The following is a 24,791-nucleotide window of genomic DNA, read 5'->3' on the forward strand; positions in this document are numbered from 1 at the left end:
TGGGACATTGGAGGGGACAAGTGGAGGGATATATATTCTCTGTAAAGCTAGAGTTGGTCAACCCACATGTAAAAAACATTATCCTGGGCATCATCTTTAGTTTTCTTCAGCAGCCTGATTTATGGAACTTGTGTAAATATTTCTATCAAAGCAGCACTTTATAACTGTTGTAAAGTGCGTCTTCTCTGCTTTCTAAATTCTTTGGCTCAAGATGGCTATAAGCTATATACAAGAGTTTTTATGTAACAAGAGTGGAAATTATGCCGCCATCCAGATAACGGTTGAACTACAAATTCTGTGTCCCTAGATTGACCAGATGTCCTAACCATAAAACAGGAATAGAGTGCCACAAAATGTAGGACATTCAAGAAAAATGTAGGATGCTACAAAATAAAAGCTAAAAGCACTAATATAAATATAAATCCATGCTTCTTAGTCATGATCAAAATGCAGGAGTTGGAAAAGACCACAAGGGCCATCCAGTCCAATCCTCTGCCATGCAGGTATATGCAATCAAGACTCCCCTGACAGATGGCCATCCAGCCTCTGTTTAAAGACCTCCAAGGAAGGAGACTCCACTACACTCCAAGGGAGTGTGTTCCACTGTCGAACAGTCCTTACTGTCAGGAAGTTCTTCCTAATGTTGAGGAGCTTTTCCTGTAGCTTGCATCCATCGGAAGAGACTATGTATGGTGCAGTAGCTATATTTAGGCCTGGAAATCAAGTTTCAGAATAGGTGTTCTTCTTGTGGGCCTTGATTCATGATGACTCTGTGGATGAGGCCTCTTGAAGACACCCCCCTCCACTGCTCTGGTTCGGGTCCTGCAAGCTCAAGCCCATGGCCTCTTTGATTGAATCTAACCATCTGACATGTGGTCTTCCACTCTTTCTACTTCCCCGTATTTTTCCTGGCATCATTGTCTTTTCTAGTGTTTCATACCTTCTCATGATGTGACCAAAGTACAACAGCCTCAGTTTAATGATCTTGGCTTCTAGGGAGAGTTTGGGCTTGATCTGTTGTAGAGCCTGGAATATTTTCTTGGCTGCAAAGCTTGTTGGATAACAAGCTAGTCACCATCTTTCAGCCCAAATTGTGAAAAATAATGTGAGAGGTGGTAGGAAACTATACAGATAATCATCACTACCTTTTGTAGCGGGGGGAGGGGGGGATGAATAAAAGTGTAATAAAACAATGATAAATTAAAACCCCAAAGTCAATATCAGCAGCCTTTAGAGAATACTAGCCTATCACACAACATATTGCCATGGAATGGCAATATTCCTTTGAGTTACCTGGGGTATCTTACCCAAAGTCTCCAGATAACATATTGGATTGCAAAAGAAGAGTCCTTGTTGAAATGCAATGGACTTTAAATTTCCTAGACTTTGCCCAAATGCTGATTTTTTCCCCTGTTTGGTATGTAACACCTTGCCTGATGAAGAAGACAGTGGAGCTTCAAAAGCTTGCAACAAGTATATTGTGCATTTCCATTGGCCAATAAAGGTATCACTGTTCAGTGGATTTTTGTTTGAATATCCAAATAACAATGATTTACATGAGAGGGAGCTGGTAATTGGGACAAAATGGATGGGAGAACAAATGAGAGTGAATGATCAAAGGTGAAGAAGAATTCAGGATTTGTAATACAGTCGGCCCTTCTTATACACAGATTTTTTATACACGGATTTAAGCATACACGGTTTGAAAATGTTCCAAAAAAGTATAAATTTACCTTGATGTTCCATTTTTTATTAGGGACACCATTTTGCTATGTCATTATACTTAATGGGACTTGAGCATACACGGATTTTGTTATACACGGGGGATCTTGGAACCAAACCCCAGCATATAACAAGGATCCACTGTATGTACTTCAGAGAGTTAACATGGTTTAAGTATTGGACTATAACTCTGAGAGACCAGGGTTTGAACCCTTACACAGCCATGAAGCCTCACTGGGTGATCTTGCACAAAGTATCACATGTTCAGCTATAGAGAAAGGCAATGGCAATCCCCCTCTGAACGAATCTTGCCAGGAAAACTCTAAACTAGAGTCATCATTAAGTCTGAGTTGAATTGAATAGGAATAGCATATAATTTTAAATGAAGGCACAGAGTAGCAGCAGCAGTAACATCAACAATAATATATGCCTCATACTTGAAGTAGGTATTAGAACCCTTCTTCCTCAAGACTCATTTATCTACGCCCAGTTGTATAAGCTCAGCAACATTTTAAAATATTGAATGTTTTAGTTTTTACATCCCTTTAATAGCCCTGAGAAATTGAAAGCATTAAGATCTGTAATTTGGACATGGTCTTACTCATAATATTTGCATTTACACGGTCTTACTCACAGTATTTACAGAGCATGGTATTTGTACAATCTAATTATACTTTTATAGTATCAAATAGTTCAGACTTTTCATATCAAGCAACTGTGAATCATTTGTGTATGCTGGTCTGCGGCCAGCTGTACACAGACAAGCACCAGGTGCTGTAATCAAGAAAAAATTAATATGGTAACATTTAGAATATATCACAGTATGGAGCTGTATTCTAACTGGGTAGCCATCTGTGGGATATCTGAAAACTAGAAGGAATAGAATTATTCTTCAGCAATACAGCACTTTTCATGTTGCTTCTTAGTCTGAGAGTGAATGTACTGTCAATCAGCTGAAAACTCAATCCTGACAACCAGAACTCAGGTCCACATATATGCCAGAAGTTGTACAATAGCGCATACAGGGACCCTAATTATATGTTGTCTTTTTCATCAGAATTTCATCTTAACTATCAGAGCTTAGGGCAGGGATGTTCCAACTGTGTGGAGAAGAAGAGTTAAAGACCAGTTTTCTGGGAGGAAGAATCTACACAACTTGGGTTTCAGCATCATTCCACCTCCAGGATTTTGACAGAATACAAAATTTAACAGAATACAGCCAAAGGGGGAGAGAATCTGGGGTGAAGAAAGGCAGACTGTGAGATTTACATGTGATTTGGGGTAAGTTAGTGCCTTTTCCCTGCAAATGTAGAGGCTGCAGGAGTTGCAAAAAGTGTATCTTGGGGACTTAATACATCCTGTGGGCTACATTTTCTCCACCATGACATAATGGATTGTTACATATAAGAGTCTTTATGAAGGCTATCAGAGAAGTAAAAATAGAATGACTGCTTATTAAAGATATATGATAGACGTTGTGTAACTAGGAATATGTGAAGAGACTCAAACATTAATTTACAAACCTTTACACTGGGATGTATGTCATATTGTAATCCATTTTGAGTAGTAGGCTAGAAAAGTTCTGAATAAATATACAGTCAGCTTCAGGTGGCTCACATATGGATCTGGACAGTGTGTGGTGTGTAACTGAGCAGCAGGATAAATACCCCTCTGCAGGTGTCATGTTATTGCCAGATATTTATTGACTGGTGGAAAGCTACAGTGTGTATAAAGGTATTGTGTGGGAAGCTATTTGTCTTTGATTTGCCCATGCAAAAAGTATCCCAGAAAGCCACTTTGTACCAAGTAGTTTCACTTGGTACTAAATTTTGAGAGCAATCATAGTTTAGTGGCTTGAACATTGGACTATGGCTCTGGACGCCAGGGTTCAAATCCCTGCTCAGCCATAGAAACCAACCGGGTGACCTTGGGCAAATTGCACTCTCTCAGCCTCAGAAAAAAGCAAAGGCAAATCTGTGAGCAGACCTTGCCAAGAAAACCCTGTGGTTGTTTAGGGTCACCCTAACTTGGAAATGACTTGAAGGAACACGACAACTATAAACTAACATTTGTAGTTATTAGCTCTGTGCTGAAAATTCTTCTTCTAACAATAATTTTTTGCTGTGGCAGTTTGTGCCAAAGTCTGCTATAGAGCATTTTCTGGTTCCTCAAAAAAGTACAACTCTACCAGGATTTTCAGAGGAGGATATTGGGACTAGGATAACATTGATACAAGTCTGCAACATTTCATGTTGCTTGCTGGATGCTAGAAAAAATGTGTGATCAGAAAAAAGTTGTCTGTCTGTCTGTCTGTCTGTCTGTCTGTCTCTCTCTCTCTCTCTATATATATATATATAGCGTGCCTATCAGAGCCAGTGTGACATATATGTGTGAATATTGGACTATAAGTGTAGAGATCAGGGTTCAATTCCTGGCTCAGCCATGAAACCCACTGGGTGACCATGGGCAAGTCATGTGCTCTCAGCTTCAGGGGAAGGCAATGGCAAACCTCCTGTGAACAAACCTTGCCAAGAAAACCCCCTGATATGTTGATATGTTTGCCTTAGGGTTAGAAACAACTTGAAGGCACACAGCAACAACAAACATCTTCCAAGTGATACATGTAGATTCTCAGGCTGGTCTTTTATACAATGTTGTAATAAGAGTTTAATGGCTCATGTAATAATGAAGTTGTAAACATATTCCTGCTGGAAACAGAGCTTAAATGGTACACTCAAGACTTCCTGATGAAATAATTGTCATAACTCGGCTCCATGGTTGCATAGCAACAATGGCAAGGCAGCTTTGACTTAACAGTCATTCAGGGGTGCCAGACCAAAAGTGCAATAATAACTATAAAAATATAGACTTACTTAAAAAAAAAAAACCAAATGGAGAATGCGTAGGATGCAGATGACTAGATGAAGGATAAAGAAGTTATTTATCGTAACAGTGGACTGTAAAATTAATGTATTTTAGTCAGATTTTTAGGTGGCATAAACCTTTCTCTAAACAGGTATTCCCTGTCACTTTTTTGATCTGTACCTATGCAGTCACTTTGGACACTCCATTATCGGAATGTATAGCAAATTAGCCTGATCATTCTTTTTGTCGGCTCTGGGTTTTCTACACTAGCTAAAATAATCCAGGTGCAGTCTGGAGTATTCTACTCCTGAACTGCCCCAGATTCACCATGTGAGCACCACATATGACTGACACAAAAGAGATGCAATGCCACCTTGCTGTCCAGACAGTTGGGTTGGCGGACTGCACATCAGCACAAGTGCCTTGTTCTCTTCAGGATTGCCACCACAGCCCCACTAGCCATGCAGCTCCCTGGCAGAATCTTGCTGGCAACATCATTTTGGGTGAGGTCATAACGGGGAATCCAGCCTTATGATGTATCCTTTTTGTTGCACACATGTCTGAGTGCCCCATTCTAACCTCACCAGAAGTAACACCGCCAGCAAAGCTCTGCCAGGGATATGCTTGGCTGATGAGGCTGTGGTGGCCCCAGAGAGGCTTTCTAGTTCTTGATCAGTGAGAGGGACAGAAAATGTAGATGTCTGCTAGTCCTTCTTTCCCAATGGGTATTTATGACACGTGGACAAGTAGATCATCCTGAATCCAACCCGACCCAGCTGTCCACACTTCAAAAGCACTGAGATCATGCTGGAGTTTCCTGGAAGCTCCAGAGTAACCTGTGAATTATCTTAAGCTTAAGTTTTGCTGTAGGACTGGCTGTATATCATCTGAACTGATTGCACCAGGTTCAAGATAGGGTTTATTATTTTCCTTTGTGTAAATACACCCTAGGTTTGTCATTGTAAGTGTGGTTTGTTGCTGAAAGTAGGCTTCATGGTATTGAGGAGAAGCAATAGCTCAGTAGAAGGCAGCAGGGTTTTCAAGCTAAAAGTCCCAAGTCCAATTCTTTGTATGTCTAGTTAGAAGCTTCTGGTAGCAGTGAAAGGAAGCAGCCACCCTTAGATACCATGGAGAGCTTCTGCTGGTACGAGTAGACTAGGCAGCTTCTTATGGATATAAAAATGTGGTTCTTTCCATTTTTTAATCAAGCAGGTCTACCCACGCTAGTGTGTGTATGTCTGTGTGTATATGTTTGTCTGCATCTCCATCTTCTTCCCTCTGCCATTCAGTGCACCTAAAAACCCTGCACTTAAAAACAAGGGTAGGCAACTTGTGTCCCACAAAATTTTTCTTGAATTGCAGCTCTCATCATTCAGTAGTAATGCTTCCTAAAGCTGATGGAAGTTACCATGCAACAGTAACTGGAAGGACATCTGTGTTTCAAAATGACAGCATAGATGCTAATAATACTTGATTCAGAATTTAGGTTGCCCACATATTATGCGAGTTTGTATTACAAGGACTCACTTTCAAACATTGGAAAAAATACATTATCTAGTCATTTTCTAGGTCCTCCAGTGTGATTCTGTGGTATGCTTCTGCCAGATGTTCACCACAGAATTGTGCTGAAGAACCAAAGATTCCTGGAGAGAACACTTCTCTAGGCATTTGTAGGTCCTCCATCATGACTAAGGTCTACTTCTGGAAGAGGCATACCATAGAACTGTATGGGAGAACCTAGAAAATGCCTAGAGAGAATACTTTGTCTTTCTTTTCAAGTAAAAGAGAAATAAGGTTCCATAATTTACATGAAAATTGTAATACACAGACCACCTATACTGCTGTTATCATTAACAGTTATCAAAAATGCAGCCATGTTCATTAGTACAAATTGACTGCTTGCCTTTCACAGTAGTATTGTGTTTCCAGTCTTGTTTTGTTTTTAGTATAGGGCAATTAATGACTTCTTGTTAGGAGGGCAACTGTAACTCTTCTATTGATGGCAGACATTTGTGCTCTGAACAGTAATGCTTTATATGAACACCATAGCTTTCTTAATGGAAAGACTGAAATTCTGGCTCATTTAGAGGATGGCTCTGCTAATCCTATCACCAAATTGATTGCTGTTCTAGTTCCCAGGCCAGTCAGTGCTACTCAAAGTGATGGCCCATGGACAGCTGCCAGTCTGTGAGCCATTGACTGCCAGCCTGTGACCTGTTTCCAGAAAAGAAAGAGTTTTGGTGAATGAGTGCAGATATGCTGTTGCTTCACTGGTGCCTAAGGAACCCAAAGGGTAAAACTTGTAATTACCCAATTCAGGATTGTTACATTTAGTATAGTGCTCAGTGTATATGTTTGTATCCAATGAAGTATGGAAAAACCCTCTACAAATGGAGAGCATATCATAAATAGGGCTATAGCATAGGCTCCATAGAATGTGAAAACTGGGTGTTGTATCTTGTACAAAAGGAGGTGCTTTCTGCTAGTGCAGAGTAGGGAATTTGTGGCTCTAGATTTTGTTTGATTGCAGATCCAATCTGACCTGGCCATTATAGCCAGTGGCCAATTATGGGAGTTGCATTTGGACACCTTCTGGAGGCTCATCCCTGTGCTGGTATAAATGTAGGATAGGGAGAATACAACTTCTTTAGATCTGAATCACTGGTAGAACTCCTGATAGGTTTTTAATTATTCCAGACTTTTGTAGTTTGTTATGAGTCAAAGAATACTTGGAAAAATTCAACATGGGAAAGCTGCCTATGTAATCCTGCTTAAAATGACATAGAAAAAGTAAAATTCATGTAAATATGTTGGCCATTCTGATTCAATTTTTGTTGGCAGCCTTTATTGGCATTTTTTGTTTTGAAATTCTAACTGTCAGAAGCTTGTTGTTGTGTGCCTTCAAGTCATTTCTAAATAATGGCGACCCTAAGACAAACCTTGTCACAAGTCTTTTTGGCAAGATTTCAGAAGGGCTTTGCCATGCTCTTCCTTTAAGGATGGGTGAAACTTGCTCAAGACCACCCAGTGGGTTTCCATAGCCAAGTGAAGATTTGAAATCTGGTCTCCAGGGTTGCAAGCTTATCTCCAGTCATAGTCCAGTGCTCAAATCACTACACCACACTAGCTCTTACTGGTGTTTTTCCAATGAGAAAATAACTAATTTGGGAAGAACTGAGTACATTTCTAAATCTCCCTTTTCTCTCTGTTTTGCTGTTCATGTATGCTCAGTAAGTAAATAAGTGACTGCTGTTTATCTTGCTTGTTGCAGGCAGAAACACACATAGAATTGTAGAGTTGGAAGAGGGCACAAGGGCCAGCCTCTGTTTAAAAAACTTCCCAAAGAAGGAGGTCTTTGGTTGGAAATGATTGGAAATACTGGATTTAGGAACAATGTGCTTGCCATTTTTAAACAAAATATAGAAATACTAGATTTAGAAATAAATTGATACCCAAAAGTTAAAAAAAAAGAAAGAATTATGAGAGGCAGTCTTCTGGCACTGGCCAATTCTCCCAATTGATTCTCCAATTTATTGATTTAATTTATATCTCCCCTTTCTCCAGTAGAGGACCCAAGGCAGTTTATAACAATTTAAAATAAATTATTGCTAAACTGTATTTGATAGCAAAGGTTTAAAAACCCATTAAATAACCAATTCCACTTAAAAACTAAATTAACATATTCTTAATGAAAAAATAAATGTATCTCACCAATCTTGTTATGTCAGATTATTTTTTTACTTTAGGGTAGAGAAATAATGTCAAACAACATTGAACACTAACACAGTCCACAATAAACCATGTAATTTTAACACATATGCAGAATGAGGCAGTCTGTCTTTAAAGAGACAGTTTTGGTGTGATACTTGAATTATCAATGTGCAAAAGTACAATATAAAATATGTCTTATCTTAGTTTGATTCACATGACTTCTTAAAGCATGCATCTGCTGTTACTGGAATATGCATTTTATGTGAGAGGTACTTAGGGCCCAAACAGACAGGCCAAAATAAAGCTGCTTTGGGTCACTTTGGAGTTACGCTGTTTAATTGATGCATGCACCGTAAGAGGCCAGAAGTCATGCTCCAGTCCTAAGGACAGGAGCGCAGTTTGGGCACAGCTTCTGGCCTCTTAAGATGCGTGCGTCATTTAAACAGCATACCTCCAAAGTGACCCAAAGCAGCTTTATTTTGGCCTGTCTGTTCCAGCCCTTAGTTCACTGTTTGATAGCTGGTGTAGCTGACTGTGATAATCAAGTTTCAGATAGAAACATGAAATAATTGAAAAAATATATAATAAAAAGCACAATTCTTTGAATATTATTTTGCATACTAAGTGCAAGACCTGGGTCGCATTAGACAGTAAAATTGTCTTTCCGTGTCCTTTGTGTAGTCCATTTACCATACTCTCTGGAAATAATTGGAAAGCTGTTTCCTTAATAGTCCTTTTTCAATCTCTCCCTGTTTCATGCTAATTTCCCCTTTCCAGTGAACTATTTAGTTTCTTTACTGCTGTTTTGAATACCAGTCCTGATATAAGAATACTTGTTGTATAAAAGCATCAGTTTCTAAAAATGCATCTGTTTTCTTTTACAGATGTCACAGTAACTCAGCTGGGTCCAGTAAGGCCAGGCTGAACCAGTTTTTAGGATGTAAGCAAATAAGTGGTACACAGCATCCTGCTTATCTATACAGCAGATACCTTTAGGTTCTAGTTCAATAAAAATTAGGGACAGTGATCTGTGTCAAATGGTCCCTGTTACTATTTTTAACAGATTCTAGTAAGAAGAACCAGGGGATAGGTTTATTGGCAAGGAGGGATCATAGTGTGGACACTGAATCTCCTTACACCTTTTAAAGTCTTTCATGTTTATTTATTTATTTATTTATTGCCTTGAATAGCAAACAAGTTACAGCAAATTAATATGTTGCTACTTTTGTTTTTAAAAAAGAAACATTCTGTATTGATCTCTGTGCTTTCCTCAAAACCAGTTGGGTTTGTTTTTTTTAATGTGCCCCATAGCACTCATAGGCTCCTTGAATTGTCACCTACTCATGGTGACTCTGTGGATGAGACCTCTCCAAGTCCCCCTATCCTCTACTGTTCTGCTCAATTCCTGTAGATTCATGACCATTACCTCCCTAATTGAGTTTTGCCATTTGACATGTAGTTTTCTCTTTCTATTGCCTTCTACCTTTACAAGCAATGATGTCTTTTCAAGTTAATGCCTTCTCGTGATGTGACCAAAATACAACAGCCTCAATTTAAACATCTTGACTTCCATGGGGAGTTCAGGCTTGATCTGTTCAAGGACCTATTGCAGTGATGGAGAACCTATGGCACACGTGCCAGAGGTGGCACTCAGAGCCCTCTCTGTGGGCACACACGCTGTCGCCCTAGCACAGAGTTTGCCAGAGTTTCTTACTAGAAAGCCAGAGGGATGTGGCACTTTGCAATAAATAAGTGGGGTCTGGGTTGCAGTTTGGGCACCAGGTCTGTAAAAGGTTCACTGTCACTGACCTATTTGTTTCTCTTTTTGGCTGTCCACGGTATTTTCAGCACTCTTCTCCAGGACCACATCTCAAATGAGTTTATTCATTTCCTGTCCATTTTCTTCATTGTCCAGCTGGGGAATACTATGGCTTGGACAATTCTGACTGTAGTGCTCAGTTGTATGTCTTTCCATTGTAGGATCTTATCTAGTTCTTTCAAAGCTGCCCTTCCCATTCCTAGTCTTCTTCTTATTTCTTGGCTGCAGTCACAATTCTGATTTATGGTTTGTTGCATTCCTTCAATGGATTCGTAAAGTCATGAAACATAGATTGTGTGATACAGGATCATGGCCCATGCCTTTAAATGACAAAGCCATTGCATTGTTAGACAGCTCTTAAGAAGGAAGAGATGAGGGCTCTATTACCTTTATGGCTTTAGGATTTTGGGGTGTGTATGTGCCTTAAATATAGAAAATTTCTACCAGAGATTTCCTGTACAGTAATGATGTCCCTTATATAAAATAAAATGGTGCAGTATTTGTGGACTTCAGAGAGTGAGACATAAGAGACAGGACGCTGTGGAGAAACATGGGGATATGTCAAAAACCTGCTTTTTAAAAAATGCATGGAAAATAGAGTGAACTTTCCAATGACTAGAAGGGAACAAGCTGGCAAACAATAGGAACCAGGAAGACTGGCTTTGGTCTGCACACTGATGGGCAACCCAAAATCTCCAGCCACATCTCTCTGCATTGTTCTGTTGGTTATGATCTCCATTCCCGGAAGCCCCATCCCTGGAAGGCAAAAATCCCATCCCCAGAAGGCGGAGGTCCCGCCACCCAGATGTCCCACCCCCCTAGATGTCCCAGTACTGGGTGACACCCAGTGTGGGAACACTTTTCAGTTTGGGCACTCGGTCTCTAAAAGGTTCACCATCACTGTCCTATTGAACAGATTGTAGGGGAAATGTGTGTAAACAGATATAACACCATTGAAGTATAACTGAAGATATTGAAAGAACTGAAACAGTGATAATTTTGTAACCAGTGAAGTAAAATAACATTTTGTAACCACAAGCTTTATGAACCAGCAAGAGAAATAATATCATAAACTCTTTGTGTAAATAAAAAAAACTATTTTTCTTCTCATTCACAACAGAGTAGCCTGAAGTGATTATTTAGTAATAACAACAGAAACATGCTACCAAGTATCTGATCAAGAGGGGTAAATATAAGGTTGAGTGTGGTAGGACCCAGGGATAGATACGTAGTTTTTGAGGGAAGAAAAGCCTCAGACTACTTTAGGGGAAACAGTTGAAGAATTCTATGTAACCCAGATCACTGGAGCTCCACAGCTTCCTTGAATCAAAGATGGCTAAGGAAGTCCATTCTCATCTTCTCCCCAGCCCTTTTAAGTAATACTGGAATCTTGTAGAAGAACATTCAGTCTGAAGCACTGCCACAATTTAGCATGTGTATGTGTAGTGTTAAGGCAGTTAATTTGATCCAGAACAAGGGAGAGAGCCAAGAACATTTTAACTAACAAGTGTGCAATCATGTGTTTGTTGTCAGTAACCTGGTGTGCACAATTTGATCATAGACCAAAGTGAGATTTTTTCATAGCAACATGAGAACAAGCCTTATGGTAAGCTTTCCACATTAATAGATCATTGCAAATCAGTAGTCTGACGGAGCATAATTAGTGTGTAATTTTGGATTGATGTCAAATTACCATGAAGAGGATAGTTATTATTGGTCTTTGAGGAATGGCTCATCACAGCTGGTCATTTGTCCAATTACCTAGTGGCTTTGCACTTTGTCTTGGAAATCAGCTTGAGATAAATGGATCAGATGAATGCGATCTCATGGTAAGAGAATATGAGATGGTAAATGTTTACATGTAAGGGATCAAAGTATGAACATTTGATGCAGGAATATTCTGCTTGGCAGTCTATGCAAGTGTTGTTGTCATTTGGGCAGCCAGTTATTATTTGACTTGTGTTTTTTGTATTTGCAAACCCTTTTTTGTTTTAGTGACACTTCTGATTTTAAATAGGATGAACAAAATAATATTTGCTTGGTCGTTATTGTGCCTGCCTTTCACTAAGAGGGAAGTATCTTATGCAGTAGTTAAAAAGCCTTTCATTTACCTCCCTCCTCCCATTTTATTATTTTTTTTTTATTTTGCCACCTTTCCGCCACTTTGCACATGATCTTTCCTTTCCCTGGCAAATTCTCTACTGTAGATAAATGACCTGTAACAAATGTACTGTAGGTAGATGGAACAAGCCTTGGGCAGCCTAGGAGTGTCACTCAATCATACCTCTCAGAGGGGTCCAGAAGACATAAGGAAGCCACATGACCTACTTTATGGATAACATACACTTTCTGAATACTTCATTTCCCCCCTTATATTTATACAGTTTAAAGAAAGGTAACAGAAGTTTCAATAAATTGTGACCGAAACCGATGTTAATTTTACCATTAATACTTTTTCACATCTAATCTTGAGCCCAAAGTTCCATTACTTTCTCCCATTTTTTCTTTTGCTGTTGAAATGAGTCTCCTTTTTCAATCATAGAAAACATGTCAATTATTGCCAGTATTTTTACTTTAGTAACTCAGTCCTCCGTAGTGGGACCCTTTTTGCACTTCCAATAAGGGAAGTGCTGGTAGCCCTTCAGGTAGTTGGTCCACTTGAAGAGCCACAATTAACATATAAATCAAAATACTACTTTCTTCTTGATTCATAATTTCCTTTATAGGTTCAGTAATATTAAGTAAATATAGTTCTGGAACTAATGGTAACTTATTCATTTTTGAATTCTTCATTTATTGACATGACAGTCTACTTAAGTCTAGTTTAAAGATAAAGAAGGCAGAGGACAGGGCTCTTGTTGCTAATAGAAAACTCATCTGAGATGTAGATTACCTGGTCATAGTCCTCCCTAGTCTAATGTTGTGTATTGTATTCCTATTTAGAATGGAATAATTATTTTCACATTTACATCTGTGTACATGAGTTATATACAAAGATGTGCTGTTTTTAAGCTTCTGTTTTTGTGATGCATTTCCTCCTTTTGATGGTATGGCAGTCACATACCATAAATAAGCAATCATCTTTTTTTCTTAGCTTAGGAGCATCTACTGTATGTGTGGATAGACAGACAACTAACAATATATTATGTTCTAGTTTTCCTGCTGGCTGGCCTCCCTCTTAATTTGACTTATAGCTCTCTAAAGCACAGCCACTGTGGCTGTATGTCTGGAGATCTACATGATGAAACCCTGGTTTGAGGAGTTGTCTAGATCCTCTGAAGACAAAAAGAGGATTCATGCAGCCCCCCAGATGATATTGAACTGCAACTCCTAATAGCCCTGATCTATGCTTCCAGGTGCAGTACAAAGTGTTGGTTATTACCTTTAAAGCCCTTCATGGCTTGGACCCGAGTTACTTGAGGGAATGCCTCTCCCTACACAATCCACCCCGCACTCTCAGAACAACAGGGAAGAATTTATTAGAATACCATAAGCCCAAGTTAATGTCAACTTCCCATAGATAATTTACGGACACAGCCCCGAAACTGTGGAATAGCCTACCGGAAGAGAGCTGTCTTATCACCACCTTATATGCCTTTAAGAAGGCACTTAAAACGGATCTCTTCCAGCGGGCTTACCTATTTGGCCTCTTATAGGAGATCTTTAGGATAAAATGCTTCACTTCTGGTTATGATGTATGTTTTAGATGTTTTAGCTATTTTATTGAATTAATAATAATGTCAGTGTTTTATTGATTGCATTTTATAACTGTACTGTGTTAATTTGTTGATGTAATCCCGCCTTGATCCGCAGGGAGAGGCGGGAAAATACAAATAATAATAATATGGTGCATAGTCTTTTTTTTTTATGGTGCATAGTCTTAAGAGAATTTAAATCACCCTAATTCATTCCTTCATTGTCCCCTGTATCTCTTTTTGTCAATGAGAGTTTCCTTCAAGGCAGAACCTTTGGACAATGAGCCTATAAGATTAGGGCCTGAAGTGGAAGCTGCTCTCAAAACATATGGCATGCCAATACAACTGTTTCAAGTTATAGGGTTGGAATCCATCCAAAAACTCTTCTACAAATTGGTAACACTTGATAAACATTTCAGTCCACAAGAAAGGGGACATCAGGGATTGTAGTAACCACTGAACCATTGCATTAATCTCCCATGTAAGCAAATTGATTCTCAAGATTTTGCAACAAAGACTTTTACCATATGTGGAGCAGGACATCCAAGAAGAAACATCCAAGGAGAAACCCTAGAAATAATCTTACAAATGTATATTGGCTAGATCAAAGACTTTCAGAAGACAATCAACTTAGGTTTTATAGACTACAACCAGACCATTCATACTGTAGGTCATGAAGAACTATGGATAACTCTTTGGGGGGGGGAATATGCAAAAACATTTGATTGACCTAACATATTATTTATACTCTGATCAAGAGGCCACTGCCAGGATTTTATCACCCTGTTTAATTTTATTATTATTAACCTTTATTTATAAAGCGCTGTAAATTTAGACAGCGCTGTACATACAATCTTATTAATTGGACGGTTCCCTGCCCTCAGGCTTACAATCTAAAAAGACACGACACAGAAGGAGAAGGGAGTGGTGGTGAGGAAGGGGCCTGTCTAGTAAGATAATACATATAAAATACATAGCAATAAAGGAAATGATTCAATAAACAGACAACAAAAGAACATCAAATAGCAAGTGACAATTATGCAATGCCTGGGAATGCTTCTCTGAACAGGATGGTCTTCAACTCCGTTTTGAAGCTGGTTAAGGAAGTGATGGCTCTTGCTCACGGGGGAAGAAGGTTCCAGGATTGAGGGGCAGCAAGTGAAAAGGGGCGAATCCGAGATGGGGCAGAGGAAATCCTGGGCTGGGATAGCAGACCTTGACAACCAGAACGGAGGGCCCTAGTGGGAAGGTGAGGGGAAATAAGGTCTGATAAGTAGGGAGGGGCCAGCCCATGGAGGGCTTTAAACGTTCTGGTGGGTGGATGTGATAATGTGTGCAGCTGGTTGCTGGACAGAAATTAAAGGACGGAGGTGAAAGAGAGTAAGTAAGCCCAGCCAAGAGGATGTTGCAGTAATCGAGTCGTGAGATCACTAGGGCATGGACCAGGATCTTGGCAGTAGAGGCAGAGAGATATGGTCAGATTTTGGCAATATTGTATAAAAAGAATCTACAAGCCTTGGCTGTGGTCTGGATCTGGGGGATACAAGACAGAGAAGAATCAAAGATAAAACCAAGACTGCGGGCTTGCTGAACTGGTTGAATAGAAATGTTGTCCACAGAGACAGAAAAGGAGTGTTGAAGGGTGGGCTTAGGAGGAAAGACAAGAAGCAGAATGCATCATGTGGAAAGTGGAATTCTGCTTGGAGGAAGGAGGTATAAAAAACGAGGGTCAGGAATGTCAACAATTTAAGATATGAGATGACACCATATTACTAGCAGAAAATAGCAAAGGATTGGAATGAATATTAATGGAAGCTTAGTGCAAAAGCAGGTTATATTTGAATATTAAGAAAAGAACAAAATGATAATGACAGATTATTAGCACAGTTTAAAAGTGAGTAAGGAGAACATAATATATAATTAAAGATTTTCTATATTTTGGCTTAGTCATTCAAAATGGAGATTGCAGTCAAGAAATCAGAAGAAGACTTGGAAAAGGAACAAGATAAGTTCTTCAAGTATAAAAATATATCATTGAATACCAAAATCAGAATAACTGGTGCCAGTGATTCTTAACCTAATTTTAAAAATATTTTTTCTAGTTGCAGAGCAAAATAGGGGAACACGCAGGGTTTTTCCCCTAATAACTATGCCAGTGACAAAACTCTTCTGAACAAATTTTGCCAAGAAAGCCCCATAAGTCAGAAACGACTTGAAAGGCTTACAACACACACACATACAATGATGATGATGATATCAGTTATTTCCTTCTTTCCTGTCTTTTAACTGTAAAAGTTCATAACATTTCTTCAAGCCTTTGCAGACCACCTGTGAGGGCATCATGGCCCCTGGTGGGAGGTCATTGTAGAAGCATGGGTCATAATGCTTCTTTTCTTTATCATTCATTTCTTTATGCTTTTGCTTTTGTTTGCAGCAACAATACAAGCAGATACCATAGAGCTCTTTTTTTCAGGAGACCAGCTATCACTGGCCCTGTACATACAGGCCAAAATAAAGCTGCTTCAGGTCACGTTGGAGGTATGGTGTTTCAATTATGCATGTGTCCTAAGAGTCTGGAAGCTGCACCAAAACTGCACTGCAGTCCTTAGCACTGGATTGTGGCTTTGGTGCAGCTTCCAGACTCTTAAGACGCATGTATCATTTAAACAGCATACCTGCAAAGTGACTTGAAGCAGCTTTATTTTGGTCTGTCTGTATCAGGCCACTGTCTCCCTACCAGCCAGCTGTCCTGGACATGGGGTCCATTCTGCATCAAAAGAAAAAGCTGCTTTCAGTGGACCTTTGCTGCTTCTTTGGGTATGACACTGCATCCAGACCCAGGGCAGTCTTGAGGTGGGAAGAAACAGTGGTAGCTGATGACTCCCACATTGTGGGGCAGGAATCCATTCTGGGTTTTCATCTGGACATTAAAAGAGCAATCCAGGCTCCTAATTGGGGATTATTATTATTATTATTATTATTATTATTATTATTATTATTATTATTATAGTTTATTTTATAGCGCTGTAAATGTACACAACAGCGCTGTATAGATTTCAGCACTTTGTATAGCCTTCAAGGTTTAAACTGAGACCCAGAATGAGCTTACTGCACTGGCATAAGTTCCCTAGTAGGAGAAAACAGTGGTAGTGACGCCGTAAAGAAGTAGCTGTACAGAGCAGCCAAGAAGTGAGGGAAAGACCACCTGGTACCATGCTTTTATGATTACTCTCTCCTAGTGATGCCACTGCAATTTTGCTACCTATGAAAAAGGCTTCAGGCTTTTGCCGTCATTTCTTCTCAGGCCTAGAATGAAGCATGTTAGAACTTGAACATGGCTGTTGACTGAGAAAGGCAATTGATAATTTGGAAGAATTTTATAACATGTTCTGCTACTGCTGATTTTTCTGGCTGACCCCGTCTGCGTCTTGTGTTCCTTGATTCATGTTTGAACACTGCATTTGGTGGTCCCTATGTAGACTTGTCTGCAGCTGCATGGTATGCAGTAAACTCCTGCGGCAGTGAGAGGGTCTCTCCTGTCCTTTGCTGAGCATTTGCTGGACTTTCTTGGTTGGTTGTAAACCATTTTGAGGTTGTGTTTCCTCACCATTTTCCATATTCTGTCTGTGACTCCTTTGACATATGGTAAAAATACCTTCCCTTTGGGTGGTTGTTTGTCTTCCCTCCTCTGGGTTTTTCTGGTATGGGAAATTTCCCATTCTTTCTTTTTCTGCTATTTCCCATTATTTACCAGCTCAAGCTTGATTGCACTGTTTTCTGCAGACATGCTGTTGCAATCCAGCAGCTGAAAGTCTGTGGTTCCCCAGTTCTTCACTGCTTTCTCAATTCCAATGTTGTTTTTAAAAAAAACAACCACACAACTTTACAGTTAGGCAGATGAAAGAAAAGACGGGACTGGGTAAGCAGAAAAAGATTTATTTAAAAGGAGCTTCTTTGTCAGAGGCTTTAACTGAGGTATGCCTGTACTATTGTGCCACTGAAAAATAAAAGGAAATGCTGTCTAATTCACCCAGTAGCCATTTCAAATGTTGTATCTGGAAACTTCTTTTAAAAAAAATGATATTACAAAGGAATAATTTCCATCACTTTCTTTACAACCAGATGGCTTGGAATATACACTACACACACACACACACACAGAGAGAGAGAGAGAGAGAGAGAGAGAGAGAGAGAATCCAGTTGGATGTAAGATTTCTATCTACCTAAAATGCACTACTACTGCATTTTCCATGGTCTTGTGGATTGAGCAGCCAATCATAGTTTATTTCCTTTTCTGCTGCTGACAGTAGTTTCTCTCATTTTAACACAATGAAAACCAAAAAAGGAAGGGGCTGCCAATTTTTTTGGAGGGGTAGTTGTTTTAATCTCCAACTACTGTATCTACTTGACTATAAGTCAAGAAATGTATGCCCCAAAATTGACTCTAAAATCCTGGGTCGACGTATGTAGTACGCTAATATTACTTAGAAAGGTCCTGAAATAGGCAAGCAAGGTTTTTCTTCCCATGGAAGAAACTCCCCATTTAACACCACTTGCTTCCCTTCTCAATCCGATGATAAAACCTCTGCTCCAGCATCTAGGAATTGGTGTTAGTGATCAGGAGAGGTCCGGAGAAGGAGAAGAAGGGAGGGAAGTAATATTTCCCCTCTCCATCCTGTGTTATAGCCCCCTAAGTTTTACCCTTGACTTAGTCATGGGTCATATCAAAATGCATGATTTTGACCTGAAACCTTTTCTCGACTTATACATGAGGTCGACTTGTACATGAGTATATACTGAGTCTCCAGGCAGCCCCTGTTTTCAGTGTCTCTCCTCCTTCCACTCCCACATTGCTGGTTATTGTCATTCTCCCCTGCTCCTCACTAGCTACACAACACCCTACAAAGAAGCAGGCAGGAGCTTCCCTTCCTTTCTTGCCTCACATTGCTAAGACAGTCTCAACACATTTACGTATTAGTAACAAGCAAGAAACTCTGTTATGCTGCACTGAATAACCAACCAAAAAAGTAACAAAGTTCCAGGTCATTATTGCAAACAAATAACTAAGCTGTTGCAATAACTTGTTAGATAAACAGTTTACTTCCTAGCTCTGGCTTGAACAAACTCATGAGCTCTATTTTAGACCTTGTTTGTGGCTTTTAATGTAGGATGTCAGGGTTTGGCCTGCTTGCCCTGTCATATGCCATTCTCCAAAGTCCTGTGTGGATAAATTGCTCAGACATTCAATATGGTTATATTTAGCCCATATAAAATGTTGTACCTAATCCCCTTCCGCCTGCTTCTCAAATAACTGTTCAGTTGGCTCCATGAAGGCTCATATAGCTGTCTGTCTCTTAGCTGTGCTGAGAGTGAAGCAAAGGAAAGTTGGATTGAGACAGGGGGCCACACAAGTAAAGAGACTAAAAATAGACTTTTGCCAAGAACAGGTTTATCTCAAGATGATGCTTCCATTTTAAAACAGTAGAGAAATAGAAGCTGAGAGATCAGGGGTGGGGGTGCAGTTGTGATGATCCTGAGCCTACATTTTGGACCGACTCTTTCAGGTATGAATTTGGAGATGATAAAAGTCTTTGCTGAGCCCCTGTTTAAAAATGTTCCAGAAATTCCAGACTGTACTTTTAAAAGACATAGGCTTGTTAGTCTATATCAGTGTAGAAGGGGATCTTGTGGCACTGTGAGGGTGAACCTTTTAGAGATCGAGTGCCCAAACTCAAAGGTGTTCCTGCACTGAGTATCACCTGGTGCCCGGGGGTGGGACTTCTGAGAGAACGGGGCATCTGGGGAGGTGTGACCTCCACCTTCTGGGGTCGGGATTTCTGAGGGCAGGACTTCCCTTGAGATAGCTGAAGGCCCAGGAGGGCCAGGAAGAGGAAGAACAGATGTGTGTCTGTCCTTGCCCCCCCCCCACACACACACACATTCTCGGGCCTTCAGCTGCCCATCTGGAGACAGCTGAAGGCCTGGGACAGCCAGGAAGAAGAGGAACAGGCATGTACCTATTCCTTCTCTTCCCCTGTTCTCCCAGGCCTTCAGCTGCCTCTCTAGAGACAGCTGAAGACCCAGGATAGTGGGGGAAGAGAACGAACAGGCACACACCTGTTCCTCTTCCACACCCTCTGTGTGCCTTCAAAAATGGTTTTGTGTGTCATCTGGCACGTGTGCCATAGGTTTACCACCATGGTTGTAGCAGCTTTGACACTCACTGAAAGAATGATGTTTGTAGTATATGCTATATGAATCTGATGAAGTAGACTGAGGGCCTGAATAGACAGGCCAAAATAAAGCTGCTTCGGGTCTCTTTGGAGGTATGCTATTTAAATGACACACACGTCTTAGGAGGTCAGGAGCTGTGCCAAAGCTGTGGTCCAGTTCTTAGGACTGGAGTGTGGCCTTGGCGCAGCTTCTGGACTCTTTAAATGCAGCGTTTAAACAGCATACCTCTAAAGTGACCTTTATTTTGGCCTGTCTGTACGGGCCCTGAGTCTCCAAAAGCTTAGGTTGCAAACTACTTTCAGTTAGTTTCAAAAGTGATTGCTTTATAGTAAAGTTTATGTACAGCTTCCTGATACTAAGGCTTTCATGACACAAGGTGCAAATACAGTAGTAGATATGCATCAGGAGGTGCTTTTTAAAAAGGCTTCTATATTTGTCTCCTTTCTGCAGATGGGTCAGTAGTAAAGAATTATGGGCCTTATAGTCCAAACTAATAGAAGATCCCAAAGTTCCCCACCCCTTGCTCCTATCTGTACCATCCAGCAAATACATCTTGTTTTTATTTGGTTTCTCTTAGGTACTGCTATGTGGATACATGTTAGCAATGACTGATGTAGAATCTACATATGCAGATTTCATTGCTTCTGGAAGAACTGGGAGAAGAAATGCCCTTCATGATATTCTTGTGTCTTCTACAAGTGGGAATTCTAGTGAACTATCATTAAAGTTATCTGAACTTGATATAAACAAAACTGGTAAGTGCTCAGCTTTTTTTTTTTAACTTTATTCTATTTCTCTCTCTCTCTCTCTCTCTCTCTATATATATATATATATACACACACACACACACACACACACATAGAATACAGAGACAAAAACAAAAATTTCTTCAACTAACCTTACATTAAACACTATAACACCTTCTGTTTAATCATGTAAACAGATTAAACAGGTAAGTGCTCAACTTTTAAACAGTTAAAATAAATTATTGATATTAAAAATCATTAGTGTTTGTGTATTATTTGTGGGGGAAATTTCTTGGATTTAGTGCCTGCTTACATTTCTCTTTTCCTGAAAAGATTATCTGTATGCTTATACAGTTGTCCATCCATTTTCACGGACTTCAAGTCCACGGTCTCGGTCCTTTGCGGACCGGCATGCAGGGAGGGTTAAAATGGTATGTGTGGGAGCGCTCGGCCATTCAAGCCAGTGGGGCTTGAATATCGGTGAATTTACATTTTCATGGGGGAGGGGGTCTGGAATGGTTCCCTCACAAAAATGGAGGGACAACTGTACACATATCTGCTGTGATGGCATAGCTTTGGGATATTCAAATAGGAGGTTAATGGATATTAACAGATGTTTGCTGTTTTTTAAAGTGTGCCCAATGTTCCAGGGGGGAAAAAATGTACTGGAAGCATATTAGGAAGACTCTTTGTGGATCACAGGTATTGGCCAGGAGGACAGGGGATTGCTGTATTTATGCTGTGTATTACCTGTCTAGGGGTGGATTTTTGTTTTGCCTGGTGTATGTTTCTCTGAACATCATCAGTGTTCTGAAAAATGAATACACTTATCCCTCCCATTCACAGACTTGGAGTCCGTAGTTTTGCTCCTTCACGGACGGCAAACGAGGAGGGACAAAATGGCACACATGAGAGCGTGCTGCCGTTATAACCAATGGGGCTTGAATATCCATGATATTTCCAATTCGTGTGTGTGTGTCCGGAATGGATGCCCCGCGAATCGGGAGGGACACGTGTATTTTGTTGTTATTTGTGAGAGCAAGCATGTGATTTATCTTTGGGGGCACCAATCCTTATCCATTTTTAGTGAAACTACATATCTCAGAGCTTAATTTATTATTATTCTATGAAATGAGCACAAGAGGATTCAAAATGGATTCAAAATATTAATTATAATGGGAATTCAGACTACAACTCTGTCTTATGCTGTGATAAGTTTGAAAGAAAAGTAACATGCTTAAGATTTTTCTTTTCTTTTCTGGAGAATGGGTGCTTTGTGACTAGCCATGGCAACTATGACAACCATTTATGGACAAGCAAACCCCTTTTATGCTGCCCATGTTGTGAGAACACTAATAACATACCATGTTCAGAAATCCAAAAGTGCCCACCAACTCCCCAAAAAGTTGGGAATCCATGCAATAATTCAGTGGTAAATAAATTTACATGAAAGTAATGCATTTAGGGAATTACAAGTGTGAATGGGCCTTCACTGCAGAATTTTTAGCTTCCTTTAATTAAATGAGGTGTGACCTAAATACCCTAAAGAGAGCTAAGCAGGGTCAGCCCTGGTTAGTACTTGGTTGGGAGACCGCCAACAGCTATCAGGTGCTGTAAGCTATATTTCAGAAGAAGGAACTGGCAAAATGACCATTCTTTCCCTAAGTAAACCCTATAAAATTATTTGGGTCACCATCAACAGGTGGCGTGAAAACACACACGCGCACGCAAGTGAGTTTCAATAACAGCAAGTTCAGAAAAATAATGTGAACATTTCCAAGCATGAATTAGTCTTTGAGGTGAGCAACCATATGTTCATGTGTCACCACAGAACGGTTACTCTTTATTCAAAGAGAAATTGCTTTCTTTGAACTGTAGTAATTATGTACCACTGTTTTTATACCAATAAGTGATAACTTTTCCCCATTAATTATCCATGAGTATTTCCAGGCTAGTTTTTTATTCTGCATTTGCAGAATATTTTATATTCTTTATGTGTGTGTTTGGCGTGTGTGTGTGTGTGTAAAGAAGAACAGCACTTGCTACAAGTTTGTTCTGGATCCTGGTAGAATGCTGCTGATCACTAAACATACATATTTATTAGAGATGAACAAACATAACTTAGTAGTTCAAATAATAAGCATAACAGTTTGACTTCACTAGTGTGCTTACACTCAAGGTGCCAGAACATTTCATCAGTAACATCTTAAATGGATTATGCATTGATCTCAACGTTGAGACCTTGTGAGGTTAAAAGTCATGAGTCTATGGATCTAGAAATTTTCCTTTTTGTCTAAAATGCTTCAATAAGATGACACTTCAGTTCCAAAGAGGGACAGATTAAGGAGACTGTGGTGTTCTGAATTGAAGTGTTTGGCCACTGGTTGCTGAAGCTTCCTGATACAGTTAGCCTGCTTATCTACAAATTCTGCATCCATTCACAGCTTGAAAATATTTTTTTTTCTAATTCCTAAAGCAAATCTTGATTTTGACATTTTATACATCATTTTACTATGCCTTTATATATACAGTAATGGAACTTGAGCATCCGTGGATTTTGCTATTTGTGGTGGGTCCTGAAATCAGTGTCAGATTTGTCCCTGCTGGGAACTGAGATGCTCACTTTTATTTTAAGCAACTGATCAAGTCGGAAGCTGAAACATTTTGCTTATTAATTGAACTAACGCGGTGGGTGTATTAATTATTCAGTGTTTTTAATTTAATTTTGTTCTGCAGTTATTTACAGAATTTTCCAGGGAGTATAGACAGTGTCATCAGTTTTTAAACCTATTGTTTTTACACACACACACACACACACACACACCTATCATTTTCTTGCCAGAAAGGAATTACTCAAGATGCAATAGCTCCACTGTGCCTTCTGTTTGAGATTCCTCCTGTGGAACCCTGCTATTTGCATCTTAGAGAGAGACATTTAGCCAGAGAGCTCTTGGGCCTCCCTAAACTACAAGCCCCAGAATGCCACAAGAGACAGTCATAACAGTAAAAGTGGAATGATAGTGCTATGAGTATAGTGTTGTATTATTTTGCACTCCCTTCTCTTACTTCAACTATTAAAAGGACCCATGCTGATCAGTCCATTAAAAAAACTATTCCTTTATTATGGTAGCAGATCAGGAACCACTTCTTTGCGGCATTTCCCCAAGCTCCTACCATTAGCATTTCTTCCAGGTTTGTGACAACAGTGCTATGCAAACTGCGAAGATGCTTGTAATGTCCTGACAGAATGCCTTGCCACTCAGTCATTGCCAACATCCTATCTAAAGACTTCTGGATAACTTCTACTGTATTTCAGTGAACAGAGAGGTATTACAGTTTTGCAACTCATCACAACCCACAACAATAACTACCCTGTAATTGGTGTGTGGTTGGTGACATGGTTGAAGCTAAAGCCACTGCTCTTATTTACTGGGACTCCACTAGCTCCACAGCTGCTCATCTTTTGTTTTTGTTTTGTTTTACAGAAGGGGAAGGAGATGCACAGAGAAATCCAACTGAACAAGCTGGGGAAGCCCAGGGAGAAGCAGCTAAACAACAAAGCTGAAGTCCCACTTTGACTGACTGCAGCAACTGTGCAATGCAGCCCAATTGCAAGCACCTATGGGGAAAAGCTTGTATCTTGTGAGCAAGCCAATGAAACCAAACAGTAAAATAAAAATGGATGGGTCAGATTATTGGAACTTGTATACTCTAGTACTAAAAAGGCAAAAGCTAGTTGTAGCAGCAGACAGAACTTTCTGTACCTCTGCTAGTGATGGCTGAGACTTCGTTTTTGATCTCAAGACTCTCTTGGCAGATGGATCTCATTGCAAATTACCACTTGATGGAAAGCCCATAAGAAGCAGAGGAAACTAGATCTTGTAGCAAACAGCCTTCAGTTCAGCAGAGGCTCAAATTGCATGGTATGACAATGGTTTCAGTGATCTGTGGAGGTTGTCTGGCTAGAGGGTTCACCAATTAAAATCACATGTAAAGAAA

At 39.9% G+C, this 24,791-nt stretch overlaps 1 protein-coding gene across 4 annotated transcripts in view; it reads left to right on the forward strand.

Annotated features, from left to right (window-relative positions):
• The window catches only part of PKIA (cAMP-dependent protein kinase inhibitor alpha), a 99,829-nt gene extending 75,038 nt beyond the window's left edge, over positions 1–24,791 (forward strand). For 3 of the 4 annotated variants that reach the window (XM_042464722.1, XM_042464723.1, XM_042464721.1), the window contains 2 exons: positions 20,624–20,801; positions 24,278–24,791. In XM_042464722.1, the coding sequence (XP_042320656.1) occupies positions 20,642–20,801; positions 24,278–24,357 (240 nt within the window). In that variant the 5' untranslated portion in view covers positions 20,624–20,641 and the 3' untranslated portion in view covers positions 24,358–24,791. Of the gene's footprint in view, positions 1–19,144; positions 19,377–20,623; positions 20,802–24,277 lie in introns of those variants that run through there. The other variant, XM_042464724.1, reaches the window with a different exon arrangement.

This window comes from Sceloporus undulatus, chromosome 4 (assembly GCF_019175285.1).
Source record: "Sceloporus undulatus isolate JIND9_A2432 ecotype Alabama chromosome 4, SceUnd_v1.1, whole genome shotgun sequence".
NCBI lineage: Eukaryota > Metazoa > Chordata > Lepidosauria > Squamata > Phrynosomatidae > Sceloporus > Sceloporus undulatus.